The sequence below is a fragment of the Callionymus lyra genome, chromosome 14 (assembly GCF_982586985.1).
Source record: "Callionymus lyra chromosome 14, fCalLyr1.hap1.1, whole genome shotgun sequence".
Classification (NCBI taxonomy): Eukaryota; Metazoa; Chordata; class Actinopteri; order Syngnathiformes; family Callionymidae; genus Callionymus; species Callionymus lyra.
The window spans coordinates 5,272,676-5,290,124 of NC_141831.1; the positions used below are offsets into that span (position 1 = coordinate 5,272,676).

Sequence of the window (17,449 nt, forward strand, 5' to 3'; positions counted from 1 at the left end):
TGGAGTCCTTCCGCATCTCTTTCCTGCTTTGCTCTGTCTATGACACACTTCCATCCCCAGCAAACTTCCGGAGGTGGGGTTTAAGAGAGGATCCACTGTGTAGGCTATGTGGAGAGAGAGGAACAATGGCATATATATTAGCTGGGTGCAAGACAGCTCTGAGCCAGGGGAGGTATTGTTGGCGCAATAACAATGTTCTCACAGCAGTGGCAGACATCTTGGAGCAGGAGAGACGGAAAAAGCGTCAAGCACATGTGGGACCAATACCGTCTGTACAGTTCATCAGAGAAGGGTAGAAACCACTAGCACCTCCTGTAGACGGCACCATCATGGGAGATGAGGGTGGACTTGGGGAGGAAGCTGCAGTTTCCCCAGGTCGTCCAAACCTCCTTGAGGCCAGAAGTAGTTATAAAGATCATCCTGATTGAACTGACAGTCCGGACCACTTTTTCCAGCGACTCACAGATTGACAGTCCCAGAAAGAATGGTCCCGAGCTGTAGGAAGCTCGCTGTATTTAAGTCAAATTACCCGCCCAGGAGGTCTTCTTCTTCCGACCAAATTGTTCTTTAAAGTTTACTGTGTCACCGATCCCCCGCTGAGAGAGTTCCTATTCCGTTGTTGTTAATCTAATTATTCAAATGTTCTTCGGGCGGAAGTCACATGTTGTGGGTGTTGTTTTCCTGTTTTCTGCTCCCACCCCTGGGGTGTCGCCAGCTTCGTCTTCTGTCTTTCGCTACCTCCCTCTGGGGTCTCGCTGGTTATGTCTTTCGTTACAAATTAAGGTATGAATTCAGGCAGACAAATGGTGATCTTCTTGTTTTTTTTACCCTAATTCTGATTCGAGCTCAAACCAGTAAAAAGTATGCGAGAAATGTTGATTGAATGTGAGTGTTTTTGGACAAAGGTTTCCCGCTCTTAAATCAAATGAGTCAATTGTACTTTATATTTGATTATCTTTTAGCATTAATTTAAGTATGGCGTAAACGTATATAACAATTTTAATCTAACAATATTTCTCTTCCTTTCCCGATCCCGGTCTCTGGGACTCCTCTCTCTCCTCCGGTGTCTGTCGTCTGTGTTTGTCCTCCGTCGGTGCTTGTCCTCCTCCCTGTCCCTCCTCCGGTCTCGGTCGTCTCTCCTGCCGCCATGTTGTCTCTCGTCTCTGCTTCGGTCTCTGCTTCGGTCTCGCTCGGAGTCTCGCTGCTTGTGTCGCTCCTTCTTCCGCTCGCGCTCCTCCTCGCATCCACTAGAGGGCGACCTCTGTCTGTACTGACGCCTGAACTGACCCGAGGCTTTGGGTTGATTGACGGGTTTCTCGTCGCTGTCGCTGCTCGACCTGCGGTTCTCTGGAGGAGTTTCAGGAGTCTCAGCTTCGTGTTTAGCTGCCGCAGCTATAGCTCTGGAAACAAAAACCTCAACATTATCTTGAGGTATTAAGATGGGAAATATGTTTTTATTATTGTTTGGTCTTCCAATGCCTGTTGTCGCTAATTTGCGACATATGGTTGCGTGCGCGCATTTGTTTTATGTGTGCGTGCGCGCATTTTTTTATGTGACATGCGCGCATTTGTTTTATGTGTGCGTGCGCCGTGCATGTCTGTGTATTCATCCGTGTGTTTTGTGTGCGCGCGCGCATTTGTTTTATGTGTGCGCGCGCGCATTTGTTTTATTCATTTTATAGGTTTGTTTGTGATGTGTAGTTATGCGTTTGTGTGCATGTCACCGTGTGTGTGTGCGTGTTTCACTGACACACGCACACACACGGTGACATGCACACATAAAACACAGACACGCACGCACACACACACTGACACATGCGCACACACACCAGTGGCATGCACACAAACGCATAACTACACATCACAAACAAACCTATAAAATAAATACGCACGCGCACACATAAAACAAATGCGCGCGCGCACACATAAAACAAACGCGCGCACGCACACACAAAACAAATGGGCACGCGCACAAATAAAACAAACGCGCACGCACACACGGTGACATGCACACATAAAACACACACGCACGCACACGCACGCACACACTGACACATGCGCACACACATCGTGTGTGACATGCACACAAACGCATAACCACACACGCATTGACGCACATTGACACGCGCGCACGCATTGACGCACATTGACACGCACGCGCGCATTGACGCACATAGACACACACGCGCGCATTGACGCACATTGACATGCACGCGCGCATTGACGCACATTGACACGCGCGCAAGCATTGACGCACATTGACACACGCGCGCGCATTGACGCACATTGACACTCGCAAGCATTGACGCACGCACACGCATTGACACGCACGGGCGCATTGACGCACATTGACACGCACGCGCGCATTGACGCACATTGACACGCGCGCAAGCATTGACGCACATTGACACGCGCGCGCATATTGACACACGCATTGACACGCACGGGCGCATTGACGCACATTGACACGCACGCGCGCATTGACGCACATTGACACGCGCGCAAGCATTGACGCACATTGACACACGCGCGCATTGACACACATTGACACGCACGCGCGCATTGACGCACATTGACACGCGCAAGCATTGACGCACATTGACACACGCGCGCGCATTGACGCACATTGACACACGCGCACGCATTGACGCACATTGACACACACACGCACTAACTCTCGCCTTAAGAAGTGACACTTGTCAGGGTGCAGCTTCAAACCCGCAGCAGCCACTCTGCTCAGCACTAGTCGTAGGGAGTGTGTGTGCGTGCGCGTTTGTTTTATGTGTGCGTGCGTGTGTTGTGTGCGTGTGCATTTGTTTTATCGGTGCGCGCGCATTTGTTTTGTGTGCTCTTGTGCATTTGTTTTGTGTGTGCGTGCGCGCATTTGTTTTATGTGTGCGTGCGCGCATTTGTTTTATGTGACATGCGCGCATTTGTTTTATGTGTGCATGCGCGCATTTGTTTTATGTGTGCATGCGCGCATTTGTTTTATGTGTGCGTGCGCGCATTTGTTTTATGTGTGCGTGCGCGCATTTGTTTTATCTGTGCGTGCGCGCATTTGTTTTATGTGTGCGTGCGCGCATTTGTTTTATGTGTGCATGCGCGCATTTGTTTTATGTGTGCATGCGCGCATTTGTTTTATGTGTGCGTGCGCGCATTTGTTTTATGTGTGCGTGCGCGCATTTGTTTCATGTGACATGCACACATAAAACATTTTTTTTGAACAATTGCAAATAAATTCAGGCGTCAAGGGGTTAATTTAAGTATGGCGTATACGTATAGTGTATAATAATTTTAATCTAACACCACACTTTTGTTTTTGCCAAACCTTGTTTCGCATCAGCTGCCACGACATACTTTGGATGTGATCTTACGGCAACGATAACAGATGAGTTTGTTAGCGTTGTATGAAAAGGCCCATTGGAGTTGTAGTACTGAACACACACTGAATACTGAATACATTTTTCTGTTATTCAACATGTTTTAAAGATACACACATCCATGCAACATGCAACCATGACAGCTGTATCAGCACAATACGGACAATGGACGTGAGGTTCTGGTCTGCAGCCCACATCTGTGTATCGGATAGTCTGTCAAACATAAAAATGTAAACGGTTAGACTTTTATGATGCAATATACGAGGAACTAACTAAAGATATACTGTACACACCTCCATGATGATTGCCTTTCTCAAGTGGCTTTGTATGTGCTGTTGGGTTTTGTCCATCTGTGCTGGTCTGAATTTGGTGACCTCACATAAAGGGCAGTGAAAGAACAAGCAACACTGACGGCTGTGGAGTGAAGTACATCCTCAAACCTGGCTGATGTTTAACTGATCAGCCATTTATGAGATTAATGAAAGCTTTGACAGAAACTGTTTTCTATATCACAGACTAAGCTACACACACAGGCAAATGAAAACAGCCAGAAATATGTTATGTTCACTGAACAGATCATTTATGAACACATTTTTCATGTTGTATAAAACTGAAACATTCTATTGAATGACTGAACAATCTACTTTAATATCCTCGTGTCCAATTAGTTCATATTCAACGTCTGCTATCTCTGGTCTGTTTATCTGGATTCTTGTCACGGGGGCAGCAGCTTCAGCAGAGAGGTCCATACTTTCTTCTCCCCAGTTACATCGTCCAGCTCTTTCTGGAGGACCCCCCTGTGTTTCCAGCCCAGTGGAGGAACATGGTTCTTCAGTGTGTTCTGGGTCTTCCCCGGGTTCTACCATCAGTGGAACATGTTCGACTTCATCGGACTTATTCTCAGATGAATAAATTGATCTAAGACAAGAAAAAAATAAGTCAGTTTAGATTAAAAAAAAAGCTCAAACTAATTGAAATTCTCACGGATGCTCCGTTTAAACCATACATTCATTCATTCATTTCCACTGCCACCTCCTAATAAGAAATAATGATAGTTTCTCTGATGCACAAATACTGCAGTGCTGAAGATATTAAACCAAAATTGACATTAATTTTAATTGTACAAGTGATGACATTTGCAAAATTAATCAACATTACATTTAAACATTAAATCACTTTGATAAATGACTAAAAAACGTTCTTACATACCTTCCTTCTTCTCTTGAACTCTTTTCGATCTGTTAAGGAGAAAAATAATTCAAGGAAATGACTCCAGATAAACACAAATCAATATAATAATGTGATTTTTATGAATGCATTTGTTTTTTACCTCTTTTTCTTTTTTTATACCAATAAACTACAGAACATGTGATCAGTAGAACGATCACAGCAACAATAATTCCAGCCACTTCTCCTGGTGTCAAACCTTCTCGACATACAGAGTCAGAAGAAATAGTTCCTTCTCGTAGATATGTTGAACATCTACAAAGACAAGTGGAGACAGTTTAGAAGAAAACATCTGGAGCAAACATTTGTGAAGCTTCACTCACTGTTTGTGATCCTGACATGACGTGAACGTTCCATTTGAAAATGTTCCTTCACTGCAGATTCCACACTCAGTGTCTGTGGAGGACGTTCCTGTGAAGAACATTGTGTGTGTCTTATAGTTTCTGCACTCTTGCATTTCACATGTTGGATGTGAAACTCGCCTGCTCTGATGATGAACTGTCCTGGTTCACATGTGGAGTGTTGCTGTGCTGCCACACATGTGTCCACTGAGCCGTCCACACAGAAAAAACCCTCCAGAGGTTCACACTTGGTGTTTGCTGTGAAGGTACAGGATCTGATCTCTCTCAGTCCTGTTAGTCAATAACAAATTCTACATCACATCTACATACTGACCAACTCATCATTCTAGTGAAGAACAAACTTTACCTTCAGTACAGACGAGACACTTGAAACCATGTTTCTCTCGGTTCAATTTGTCCATGTAAGTTCCATCATCACAGACAGTGCAGGACGGAGATGGAAATTCTGTGCAATGAACATTGACTCTGAATCCTGTGAGAGAAATAAATAAATGACAAATTTGAGTGACGTTTTACATCAAGACTCCTGACAGTTACTCTTATAAGAAAAAAGGTCAACATTTAAAATAGGCAGAATACATTTGATAGAATCAACATACAAGTGTCATGCTTATATTGTTTTGTTTTATTTTTTATAGGTGGTTTTCCGTTTTCATGTGTCCTGTGTTTTGAGTGACAGACGCTGGCAGGTGCGCGGCTGGGGATGATGGAGTGGCGGGTTCTTCCCATTGATAAGGAGCGTCTCTACCCGGAAGAACTCGCCAGAGTATTGCGTTTCCAGACCAGGTTGGCTGTCCTTTCGATCTCGCTCCTCGCCTTTGAATCAGAACTGGATAATCCTTTGGATACTCCTGACGTTGTCAGCACTTTTATTTACTCAAGTGAGTCCTTTTGTCTTTTTGTTTTAGTTGCTGTTGGGACCCCGATCTCCAGAAGTGCCCTGCCTTCGCCCCGAGTGCCTGTTTTGTTTTTTTGTTCCTATTACGGACCGCTCTGGATCTATATAAGACTTTTTTTTCTGAATTTTTCCTCCGTGGATTATTTAGAAGATAGCTGGGAAGGGCGACAGGTCTTGATACCTTCACTTAAACTTAGCGTTACATTTACCGATGTCAATAAAATGAAAAGAGACTTTAATAAACCACAACATGTACCTCTGCTCCTTCCAGCTGGACACTCAACATCCTTATCCTTCAACAGTGGACACTGTGACGTCACTCCTTCAGCATCCTTATCCTTGAGAGAAAAGATCATTTTATATCAGATGATTTTTGAGAATCTATCAGTGATAGTTTCGTAGATTCTTCCGCGTCTGACCGTTATAAACCTCCTTGTAGGTGGACAACGCATGCGCAAATGCGTCGTTGATTTCCAACCTCGTGTTCTGTACTGACACTAATAGAATGTTTTTCCATCATATTTGTCCATCATGATGAGTGCCATGGATCATACATGAACACACATGTTTAATGATAAATATTTGTTACCAGAGAACAATTGTTTCAACTGTAATGAAGCATACATGTTTGATATTTACCAATTAGTGTTAAATATTAGCTATATTGATGTTTGAGACAAAATGGGGACCCTTGAAATAAAAAGAAAGACCCACACTGTTAAGTCTTTCTGTAGGTTTGTTTATTGGACATAATAAATAGTTTTAGCAACACTAGAGGGCAGCAGAGAGTACAAGTTGCTTTGCGTGCAGGTGGAGAGACAGGACGAGCTAATGAGATCACCTGTGCAGGTGAAGCTTCTGTCTACAGAGCATGACTACAGCCAAGGTAATGTTAAACTCTTCTGTTAAATTGTTCTCATTTGGAGAGAATATCTAAGGATTATGGACATAAACTTGTAAGTAAGTAAGTAATATTTATTTATATAGCGCTTTTCGAGACCAGGGTCACAAAGCGCTTAAACAATCAAAACAATACTCAAAAAAGTATATACTTTAAAGATCAAGATAATACTGAGAACAACACAGGAGTTCGAGAAATTCAAGGAAAAGCCTGAACAAATAGAAACGTCTTAAGATGTTTCTTAAAGGAGTCAGTAGATCATAAAGCGCAAAGAGAGAGAAGATCGTTCCAAAGCTTAGGAGCAACAGCCTGAAAAGATTTCTCTCCTCTGGTCCTGAGTCGTGTGCGAGGAACCATAAGTAGATTCTGATCCACAGACCTCAGAGCCCGAGTTGGGGTGTAAGGCTGGATCAGATCAGTGATGTAAGGAGGAGCCTGACCATGAATAGATCTGAAAGTAAGAACCAGAATTTTAAAGTTGATCCTGAAAGAAACTGGAAGCCAGTGAAGAGTTTTAAGGACCGGAGAAATGTGAGTTCTTCTACTAGAGCGGCTCAGAATTCTCGCTGCAGAGTTCTGAAGAGTTGCTGCAGAGTTGTAGTGTGACTGCAGTTCACACTTTTAATGATGTCGTCATTAAGTAGAAAAATGATTAATGACATACATGACCTTAATAATTAAGTCAGATCTACTGTATGTCCATGTGTTGTAAATCTAAAACGTACCGAGAAAGTAGAATTCTAGTGTTTCTGATCCCATCATGCAGGGAATAGCAGGTTTGATATAAATGTACATGAATTGATTCATTAAAGATATTGCATAGTATTATTGGATAGGAGAAGTGGCTGGAATTATTGTTGCTGTGATCGTTCTACTGATCACATGTTCTGTAGTTAATTGGTATAAAAAAAGAAAAAGAGGTCTCTGCTCTCCCGTGTTGCGTCAGAGCGAGTGGGAGGCTCTGGAGATCGTGGAACACAAGTGGGCGCTGGAGAGTGCCACGTCCAGTGTCCATCAGAGGCGACGAGGTGGAGATAGTGGACAACTATAAGCACCTCGGTGTGTGGCTGGACAGTAAACTGGTCCTGCAACACAGACCATGTGTATAAGAAGGTTCAGAGTAGACTGTACTTTCTGAGGAGGCTTCGATCATTTAACATCTGCAAGAAGCTCCTCTGCATGTTCTACCAGTCTGTGGTGGCCAGTGTCCTGTTCTATGCTGTGGTGTGTTGGGGTGGAAATGTGTCCAAGAGGAGGTCAACAGGTTGGACAGGTTGATCAGGAGGGCTGGCTCTGTGGTTGGAATGAAGCTGGACTCACTGGTGACAGTTGCTGAGAGGAGATCACTGAACAAACTACTGTCCATCATGGATGATGACATCATCCTCTGAACACTATCATCAGTGAGCAGAGAAGCAGAATGAGAGCACGAATGCTCCTACCCAGGTGCAACACTAATAGACTCAGGGACTCATTCATCCCTCGGGCTATTCAATTGTACAATTCTGAGTTTGGGGGCAGGAGTGGAGTGAAAGTATCTGGATGTTCTGTTCCATGTTAGTCTTTGTATCTTTGTCTTTGTTGTTTTTCTTTGATCTATGTTCTTTATCTTTATCTTTAGACTTAGATTGTGTCATCTTTCTCTTTCTCTTATGTTCTTTTCTTATTTTATTTTTTATGTATTATTTTTTATTGTTTATGAAAAATTGCTGGCTACTGGAAAAAACAATTTCCCGAAGGAGACCTCCTGAGGGATCAATAAAGTTTTACCTTACCTTACCTTAGAACGTGGAGGACGAGCTGATGTCCAAAGACCTGCAGTTCGGAGCCTTTTTCAGCCAAGACATGAAAGCCACCGTCTTCTGAGATCAACTCAAGAACCTCCAGAGAACAACCTTCGACGCCGCCGTCGTGCCTTATGAACGTCTAGACGTGAAAGTGTGTGTATTTAAAAAAAAAAAGGTGTCAAATCAGTTTTAAACCCTCGAAACATCTGTGATTGTGTGGAAATGATGTCGATGTGACACTGGTTTGATCAAGAATGTGTTTTCAATCATCACTTCATATTTTTCCGTTACTTTTAGTCATGAAAACGTGCAAATAAAAGTGGTTATAATAAAAGAATGCAGTGATTTTGTCAGTTACAATGAGAGAAAAATAAATGAATGAATTTGTCTAATTCAAAATTGAATTTGATTGGATGAATGTTGGTAGTTCAGTGGGCGGAGCCTACGAGTCTAAATATATATAATAAAGACAACATTTCTAACTGCAAAAAAAAAAAACGTAAAATAATTTTATTAACTTTTTTTAATATATTTAGGTATAGTTCGACATAAATTATGAATTTGACATATTTCTATATATAATATATTATATACATTTCGTACTCAAAGTACTGTTAGCAGTGTGAGATATAATGAACATGTAGAATCATTCATGTGATGATTTTTTATCTCAATGTTTTTGTTGTATTTAATTGAACAGGTTTGTTTGAAATAAAAGGAGGAATATCACAGTGCTTCAAGTTTCTTGTTCCTTCATCACCGACGACGGCATCAGCTGGTTCAGTGTCTGCAGTAACTTCTGCATTATTCATGTTTGCATTTATTTGTGGAATTAAGAAGATAAATGTGACTCACTGAGACCACAAAGTACAAACAGTTTACTAAATATTTCAGGATTTAATACCTGACCACTTTTATATTCACCTTTGTTTCAATGAACACTAGAGGACATGAGAGCGTCTTCTTTTCGACGTCAATTCAATGCTCAAAATTTGACTTCGCTTCAACTTCAGTGTCATATGAGTCTTATAACTTAGTTTCTGTGGCAACAGCTCAGCCTTCGTGGTCCAGTGGTTACAGTGATTGATCTTTTTTAAGATCCGTGACCTCTTATGACCTGGGTTCAAGTCCATTTATTTCCTTCACCTTCACAGTTGACTTGTTATCTAGGACCTGAGTGAGTGTTCTCTTGTGATCCTGCAGGGGGCGGCACAAGCTGAACAAGTTTTATTATTTCAATAATTCATCTTCATGTTAATGAAACTTTTGTTGACTTCTCTGTCTTCTATTATTATCACCATCATCTTCTTCCACAATTTCTAGCTCAGTGACTAAGTTGCCTGCATTTTTGGATTTTGCAGGTTGCTGGTTCAATTCCCAGATATGTCCTCGACAATTTTAATCACTTTAGTCTACTCTTTATAATGAGTTCAACTACCAATTTTGCATCTTTGACTTCCTGTTAATTTCCATTTATTTTCCACATTATTTCCATTTATTTTTTCTAATTATTACCAACATTATTTGAATTTATTTTCTCTATTTTCTTTCCATTTATTTTCCAACATTAGATCCATTTATTTTCTCTAAATATTTCCATTTATTTTCCACATTATTTCCATTTAATGGTTCCACTTATTTCCCACATTATTTCCATTTATTTTTTCTAATTATTTCCAACATTATTTGCATTTATTTTCCACATTATTTCCATTTATTTTTTTCTAATTATTTCCAACTTTATTTGAATTTATTTTCTCTATTTTTTTCCATTTATTTTCCAACATTAGATCCATTTATTTTCCACATTATTTCTAAGAATTATTCCATTTATTTTCACATGATTTGCATTTATTTTCCACATTATTTCCATTTATTTTTTTCTAATTATTTCCAACTTTATTTGAATTTATTTTCTCTATTTTTTTCCATTTATTTTCCAACATTAGATCCATTTATTTTCCACATTATTTCTAAGAATTATTCCATTTATTTTCACATGATTTGCATTTATTTTCCACATTATTTCCATTTATTTTTTTCTAGTTATTTCCAACATTATTTGAATTTATTTTCTCTATTTTTTTCCATTTATTTTCCAACATTAGATCCATTTATTTTCCACATTATTTCTAAGAATTATTCCATTTATTTTCACATGATTTACATTTATTTTCCACATTATTTCTAAGAATTATTTCCAACATTATTTGCATTTATTTTCTCTAATTATTTCCATATATTTATTCACAGTAATTTCATTAATTTTCTCACATAATTTCCAGTTAACGTTCCACATAATTTCCCTTCTTTCTCATTATTTCCATATATTTTTCCACATTATTCTGACCTCGTTTTATTTACATATTCATTCACAAAGTTTAAAACTCCTGATCTTCCATATATTTACTTTAACAACATTTATCATCATTGATTCTAAAGACAAGAAACAATTCAAGTTTAATTTCCATGAATGGTTTTATTGTGTTGTTGCTTCTAAATGAGTGTAAACTGTTGTGTTTTCACCGCGGCCCCCACTTGATGTTCCCGAGACCCTGGAACTGTCTCTTCAGAGCTTGACCGTCCGACCAGGTGGAGTCCAGGTAAGTGTCGTCGTCCGCCTCGTCCAGTTTCTAAGGTAAGGTAAGGTAAGCAGAACATGACGTCAGTGGAGATGTTTTTCCATGTGTTCAGAAGCTTCTCACCTTCAGCTCTTCTTGTCTCCTGTGATGTTGAAGCATCATCTTCTTCTGCTGCTCGCTCGTGACCAGAGGTTCCCTCGCTGGCGCCCCCTGTCCTTTCTAGCGGGAACAGCAGCAGAACATGAACATGTAATACAGATTTAATTAAGTCTAATATGTGGAAATATATCAGTGTTAAAAGAATATTGAAAAGTTGAATAGACTTTTTTTTAATTAACACTAAAAACAAACTATTTATTTTCGAAAAGTTGATTTAAAAAAAAAAAAAAGGAAACTTGGTTGTTTTTAAAGCATTGAATAATTTTATTATTGAAAATTTAAATTTAATAACGTTTATGTTGAAAGATTGATTTTATTTTAAAAATGAATGAAAATAAATACATGTTTTTTTTAATTATGTATATTTTACACAGTTTTATATTGAAATTCTAATAGTTAAAAAAAAAAGTTTTAAATTCAATATATATTTTTTTCTATATTAACTGTATTAAACCAACATTTTTATATTGAATTTAAAAGACTATAAATAAATCAACAATCGATTTGATTTTTTTATGGAAATATCCCAAAATTGAAATCAGTGAATTAGTTTTATTAATTTTAAAAATATTAAATAATTAACATTCAATCATTCAAATAAAAATAAAATAAACCTTTAAAGATGTAAATGATTGAATCCAAGTATTTAAAAAATAAACCTAAAGAAATGATGGGATTAAATTATTCAATAAAAACTTTTTTAAAGCAACATTTCAACAAAAGTATTGAAAGTTTCAAGATTTGAAAATAAATGATTCAATCATTTATATTTTACAAGGTTGATTTTTTTGTTTTTGAATAATTAAATGTACATTTTTTATTTTTATTTTAATTAATATATTTTATTTTTGATAATTAATTCAAAAATAAATTAAAAACATGTAAATGGAATATTGATTTATTTCTAGTATTTTAATTTCAATAAAAATGTTGGTTTAATAAATTTAATATAAATATATTGAATTTAAAATCTTTATTTTTTAATTATTAGAATTTCAATATATCAATAAAATAAACGTTTTTTTTAAATTTTTAAATAAAATCAATCTTTCAACATAGACGTTATTAACTCTAAATTTTCAATAATACAATTATAAAATGTTTAAAATACCAAAAAGTTTCCATTAAAAAAAAGAAAAAAATCTACTTTTCAACATCGAATTGTTAGTTTTTAGTGTTAATTAAAAAGAAAGGCACATATTAGACTTAAACACATTATTTCTATTTATTTTCCATAATTATTTCCATATTTCTTCCACATTATTTCCACGAGTTGTTATAAATAAATATCTATAGAAATCCTTTTTTAAAAACCTTCTGTATCTTGACCACCAGCTTGGTCTTGTCGTTCTTGCCGATGTAGTCTTGCAGTTTCTTCCCTCGCTCCATCTCTTTGTTCGCCCACCACAGCTGACACTCGTGCTCCGCCATCACCTGCAGCGACGCCTGGAGGCAGGAGTGTGAAACTACAACACAACTTTTTTTTTTTAAAAATCGCCGACGGAGCCTCACGTTACCTGAGTCCCCGACAGGTCCTCGCGGTCCTCGAACTCCATCCTGATGGGGTCGTGGGGCGGGAGTCCCATGGGGTACACGATCATGGTGGCGCCGCGGAGCAGGTCCAGAGCCTCCTTCGCCGTCGCCGCGTCCAAACTGACGTTCGCTTGAAGCTGTTTCTGGAGAAGAAAAAAAACACACAATCGTGAGTTTCGTGTCGACTCGAGTCACGATCAACACATACTTTTGAGACTCAAACACATACTTTTGAGATCAGAGCCTTCGCCTCGTCCACCGTCTTCAGGATCACTCGCTTCATCTTGTCGTTCGGAGCTGCAGCAGAAGAACAAAATACTTTATTTCTTTCATAATGTTGTTGTTTTTTAATCCAGAAGAAGTCGTTTCACACATTTTTTTTGTTGACAAACAACTTCTGCTGCTGAATCAACTTCAGCTTAAACAATATTTCTCATTATTAAGTTGTTTTACAAACAAGAGTTTCTCTGAGTTCAAATAAGTTTTTTTAATATAAAAACAAGATAAAGGTATTTGAGAAAGAATATAAATAAGACACTGAAATATCACAATATTTTCCCCATGATACTGTAGATGTATAATTAAAAAAACAACAACATAATATATATGTACATTGCATATAGTTTTATATATATATATATACATTACTATGTATTCCTACAATTATACAACAAATAACAAACAAAAATATAAACATGACATTTCAATTGAATTGACTTGAAATTTGAAATATTCACGGTGTTTGATCATTTTTGTGTTGCAGTTAAACTTCTGGCCTCTAGATGGCAGCAGTTAAAATGTCCTCTGCAGCTAAATACACAAGGAAATCCTGCAATACCCCGGAGATGACTGAGGACAAGAGGATACAGTGACTTCAGCAGTTTTTAAAGCTGATGTTTGGACATATTTTGGTTTAAAAACAAATGAAAGTAGTTACGACTTCATCAAGAGTGATGTGGTCTGTAAATACTACAACACCAGAGTCAAGTACTGGACAATACTACACATATATACTTGTTACTACACTATCACAACACCAGAGTCAAGTACTGGACAATACTACACATATATACTTGTTACTACACTATCACAACACCAGAGTCAAGTACTGGACAATACTACACATATATACTTGTTACTACACTATCACAACACCAGAGTCAAGTACTGGACAATACTACACATATATACTTGTTACTACACTATCATAACACCAGAGTCAAGTACTGGACAATACTACACATATATCCTTGTTACTACACTATCATAACACCAGAGTCAAGTACTGGACAATACTACACATATATCCTTGTTACTACACTAACACAACACCAAAGTCAAGTACTGGACAATACTACACATATATACTTGTTACTACACTATCACAACACCAGAGTCAAGTACTGGACAATACTACACATATATACTTGTTACTACACTATCACAACACCAGAGTCAAGTACTGGACAATACTACAAGTATATACTTGTTACAACACTATCACAACACCAGAGTCAAGTACTGGACAATACTACAAGTATATACTTGTTACAACACTATCACAACACAAGAGTCAAGTACTCGACAATACTACACATATATACTTAAAAAAAAAAAAGATTGTCTGATGATGCTTTGTGAAACAGTGCCATTATCTTCAGAGTCCACTAGATGGCGTCTCTGCACTATTGCCCTTTGTTTTGAACAACTGTTCTAATGAAACATCATTTTTAAACCGGTGGCGCCACCTACTGACCTCTGAACAACATGACACTACTATCACTACTTGTTACTACAGTATCACTATATACCGCATCGTTACTCATCAGATTCTTCTGATAAAGAAGCGTCAGATTCTCACCGTGTCCGTTCCTCCTCCCGATCTGGTCCTTGTTGAACTGAGATCCTCCACTCGGGACGCACTGATCCTCCCACTCGTCTCGGAGCTTCAGCTCCAGGACCTGCTCGTCCGTGAGACCCTGCATGTTGGGTGGGAGAGTGACGCCGTGTTCCGCCAGTTCTGTCATCTCTGTGAGACACACACACACACACACACACACACACACACACACACACACACACACACACACACACACACACACACCACACACACACACACACACACACACACACTTAATAACATCTTCATCTTATTTGATGTCAAGACTTTTTGCGAGGCTAAAAAAAGAAGTTTTGACCCTTTTTCTTAGTGATGTGTCGATGAAGCTTCATGAAGCAGTGTCATATCTTTCAGAGGACAGTAGGGGGCGCCCTCAGCTTCAAAACGATGTGGGGTGTCAATAGCATACTTGTTCAACGCTAATGATTATGGAGCAAAGAGTGACATCTAGTGGAAAATAAAGACACTGCTTCACGAAGCTTCATCAACACATCACAAAGAAAAAAGGGTCAAAACTTATTTCGAACGATCAGAATTAAAGTCTTTTATTTTATTTTTTTATCAGGAACAACAAGTTGAGAAACATTGATTAAATATAATACATAAGACTTTACTGTAAAAAATGGAAAATATACAACTTTAATCTTGTAATGGTACACAACTTTATAACTTATAATATAATATTTAACAATAAACATTTCATTTACTACAACATAAAATAGTAGCAGTGTCATATCTTTCAGAGGACAGTAGGGGGCGCCCTCAGCTTCAAAACGATGTGGGGTTTCAATAGCATACTTGTTCAACGCTAATGATTATGGAGCAAAGAGTGACATCTAGTGGAAAATAAAGACACTGCTTCACGAAGCTTCATCAACACATCACTAAGAAAAAAGGGTCAAAACTTATTTTGAACAATCAGAATTAAAGTCATTTTTTTAACCAAGAACAACAAGTTGAGAAACATTGATAAAATATAATATATAAGACTTTACTGTAAAAAATGAAAAATATGCAACTTTAATCTTGTAATGGTACACAACTTTATAACTTATAATATGATATTTAACAATAAACATTTCATTTACTACAACATAAAATAGTAGCAGTGTCATATCTTTCAGAGGACAGTAGGGGGCGCCCTCAGCTTCAAAACCATTTAAGTAAGTAAGTAATATTTATTTATATAGCGCTTTTCATGTGGGGGTTTCAATAGCATACTTGTTCAACGCTAATGATTATGGAGCAAAGAGTGACATCTAGTGGAAAATAAAGACACTGCTTCACGAAGCTTCATCAACACATCACTAAGAAAAAAAGCTCAAAACTTATTTTGAACAATCAGAATTAAAGTCTTTTTTTTTAACCAAGAACAACAAGTTGATAAACATTGATTGATTTTGTTCAAATGATATATATTTTTTTACACAAACCTTTCACTATTGTTGTTATTTATATGATTAGACATGTTTTAGTAATAAAAATGTAAAAACATAACAAATATATGGTAAATAAAATAAATTATTGAAACATTATTAACAGTTAATTTGTTTATTTATTCAGTGTTTCATGCAAAACATTGTCCTTGACATTTTACTTTAGTTTACAAGACACACATTATTTTTTATTAACTTTTACTTTAGGCTAAGTTATCTTAACACTAAAGTTTTATTTAAGAATTCGCTTTTATTCATGTTTTCGTTTTTGTTTGTTCTTTTTTCCTGGTAAAAAACCCACTTCTACATAAATGAATGAGCATCAGATGTGCTTCAGAACCTCACCTCCACACACTCGGTCCACCTTGAGCCTCATGTTGTAGACGCTCGTGATGCTTTGGATCAGAACCTCCAGCGTGACGTCGACGCTCGTGTCGAACAGAAACTGACTCTCGTCCCCGCGCTTGACGTGCAGCTGCACCATCGTCACCTCCTGGAGAAAGAAAAGGTTTAACAAAAACATCCATCGAAACACGAACCTGGTTCCGTTGATACCTCGAGTCTGTGGACGACTGACCAGAGTCAACTGAGTAACCATGACAACGGAATCTAACACATTCTAGAAACTACTGTCGATAAACTTTTATAATCGTAAAATAATCTCGTTGTTTATTAGCTAACATTTAAACATTTTCACAGAGAAAACTACAAAAGAAAAACATTAAATCTCACCTGTTTTCAAACACCGTAAACATTTAGAATTATATTAAAATAGCGAAGAAGTCGAACCGCCAGTGGTGTTGATTCTTCTTCTCTTTCTTAAATATAGCACAGCGCGGAGGCTTATGGGGGAACTACCGCCACCTAACGGTGAGTAGTTTTATTTATTTTTTTAATCTTAAAATCGAATCTTTAAATTGTTTATTGTTAGCTACAAAAATATAAATGTTTTTAGGCTTTTAAAGTCTAATTCCGAATTTGGTTTTGTAATTACCTGTCAAAATACTCGATAACTAAAAAAACACTGAACTAGCGTTTACAGCGTTTATTTACTTAACATTGTTCGTTATTTCATCAATTAAAATTCATTAAAATCAATTAATTAACAAACATATTTCAATAATTATATTGGCGTGAAAATAAATAAAACCAAAAACAATTATACCTACTTCGGCCCATCAGTGACGTCAGCTTCGCGGCATTTCGGATCCATTCGGCCGCTGCCGAGCTTCCCTAGCAACCATAACAACACACTTTGAACGAACAATAAAAATACTTTTCGTC

General features: G+C 37.8%; 1 protein-coding gene and 3 long non-coding RNA genes across 4 annotated transcripts; 1 reads left to right on the top strand and 3 right to left on the bottom strand.

Moving 5' to 3' along the window:
• Positions 1-3,305: 3,305 nt before the first annotated feature.
• LOC148065806 (uncharacterized) lies at positions 3,306-5,016 on the bottom strand. The gene is made up of 5 exons (XR_015713326.1): positions 4,931-5,016; positions 4,711-4,862; positions 4,590-4,618; positions 3,674-4,298; positions 3,306-3,593 (listed from the first exon to the last, which is right to left on the bottom strand). It is a non-coding gene; the product is annotated as an uncharacterized LOC148065806 (long non-coding RNA).
• Positions 5,017-5,094: 78 nt separating this feature from the next.
• LOC148065807 (uncharacterized) lies at positions 5,095-6,816 on the bottom strand. Its single transcript, XR_015713324.1, has 3 exons — positions 6,124-6,816; positions 5,316-5,441; positions 5,095-5,239 (listed from the first exon to the last, which is right to left on the bottom strand). It is a non-coding gene; the product is annotated as an uncharacterized LOC148065807 (long non-coding RNA).
• On the top strand, positions 5,608-6,589 carry LOC148065808 (uncharacterized). Its single transcript, XR_015713325.1, has 2 exons — positions 5,608-5,755; positions 5,878-6,589. It is a non-coding gene; the product is annotated as an uncharacterized LOC148065808 (long non-coding RNA).
• A 4,198-nt stretch (positions 6,817-11,014) lies between the features above and the next one.
• On the bottom strand, positions 11,015-16,989 carry cfap298 (cilia and flagella associated protein 298). The gene is made up of 8 exons (XM_087806809.1): positions 16,898-16,989; positions 16,511-16,658; positions 14,691-14,858; positions 13,059-13,126; positions 12,814-12,972; positions 12,611-12,742; positions 11,261-11,356; positions 11,015-11,188 (listed from the first exon to the last, which is right to left on the bottom strand). Exons 2-8 carry the CDS (start codon positions 16,647-16,649, stop codon positions 11,078-11,080), a joined length of 873 nt encoding a protein of 290 aa, XP_087662935.1. The 5' UTR covers positions 16,650-16,658; positions 16,898-16,989; the 3' UTR covers positions 11,015-11,077.
• Between the last annotated feature and the right edge of the window lie 460 nt (positions 16,990-17,449).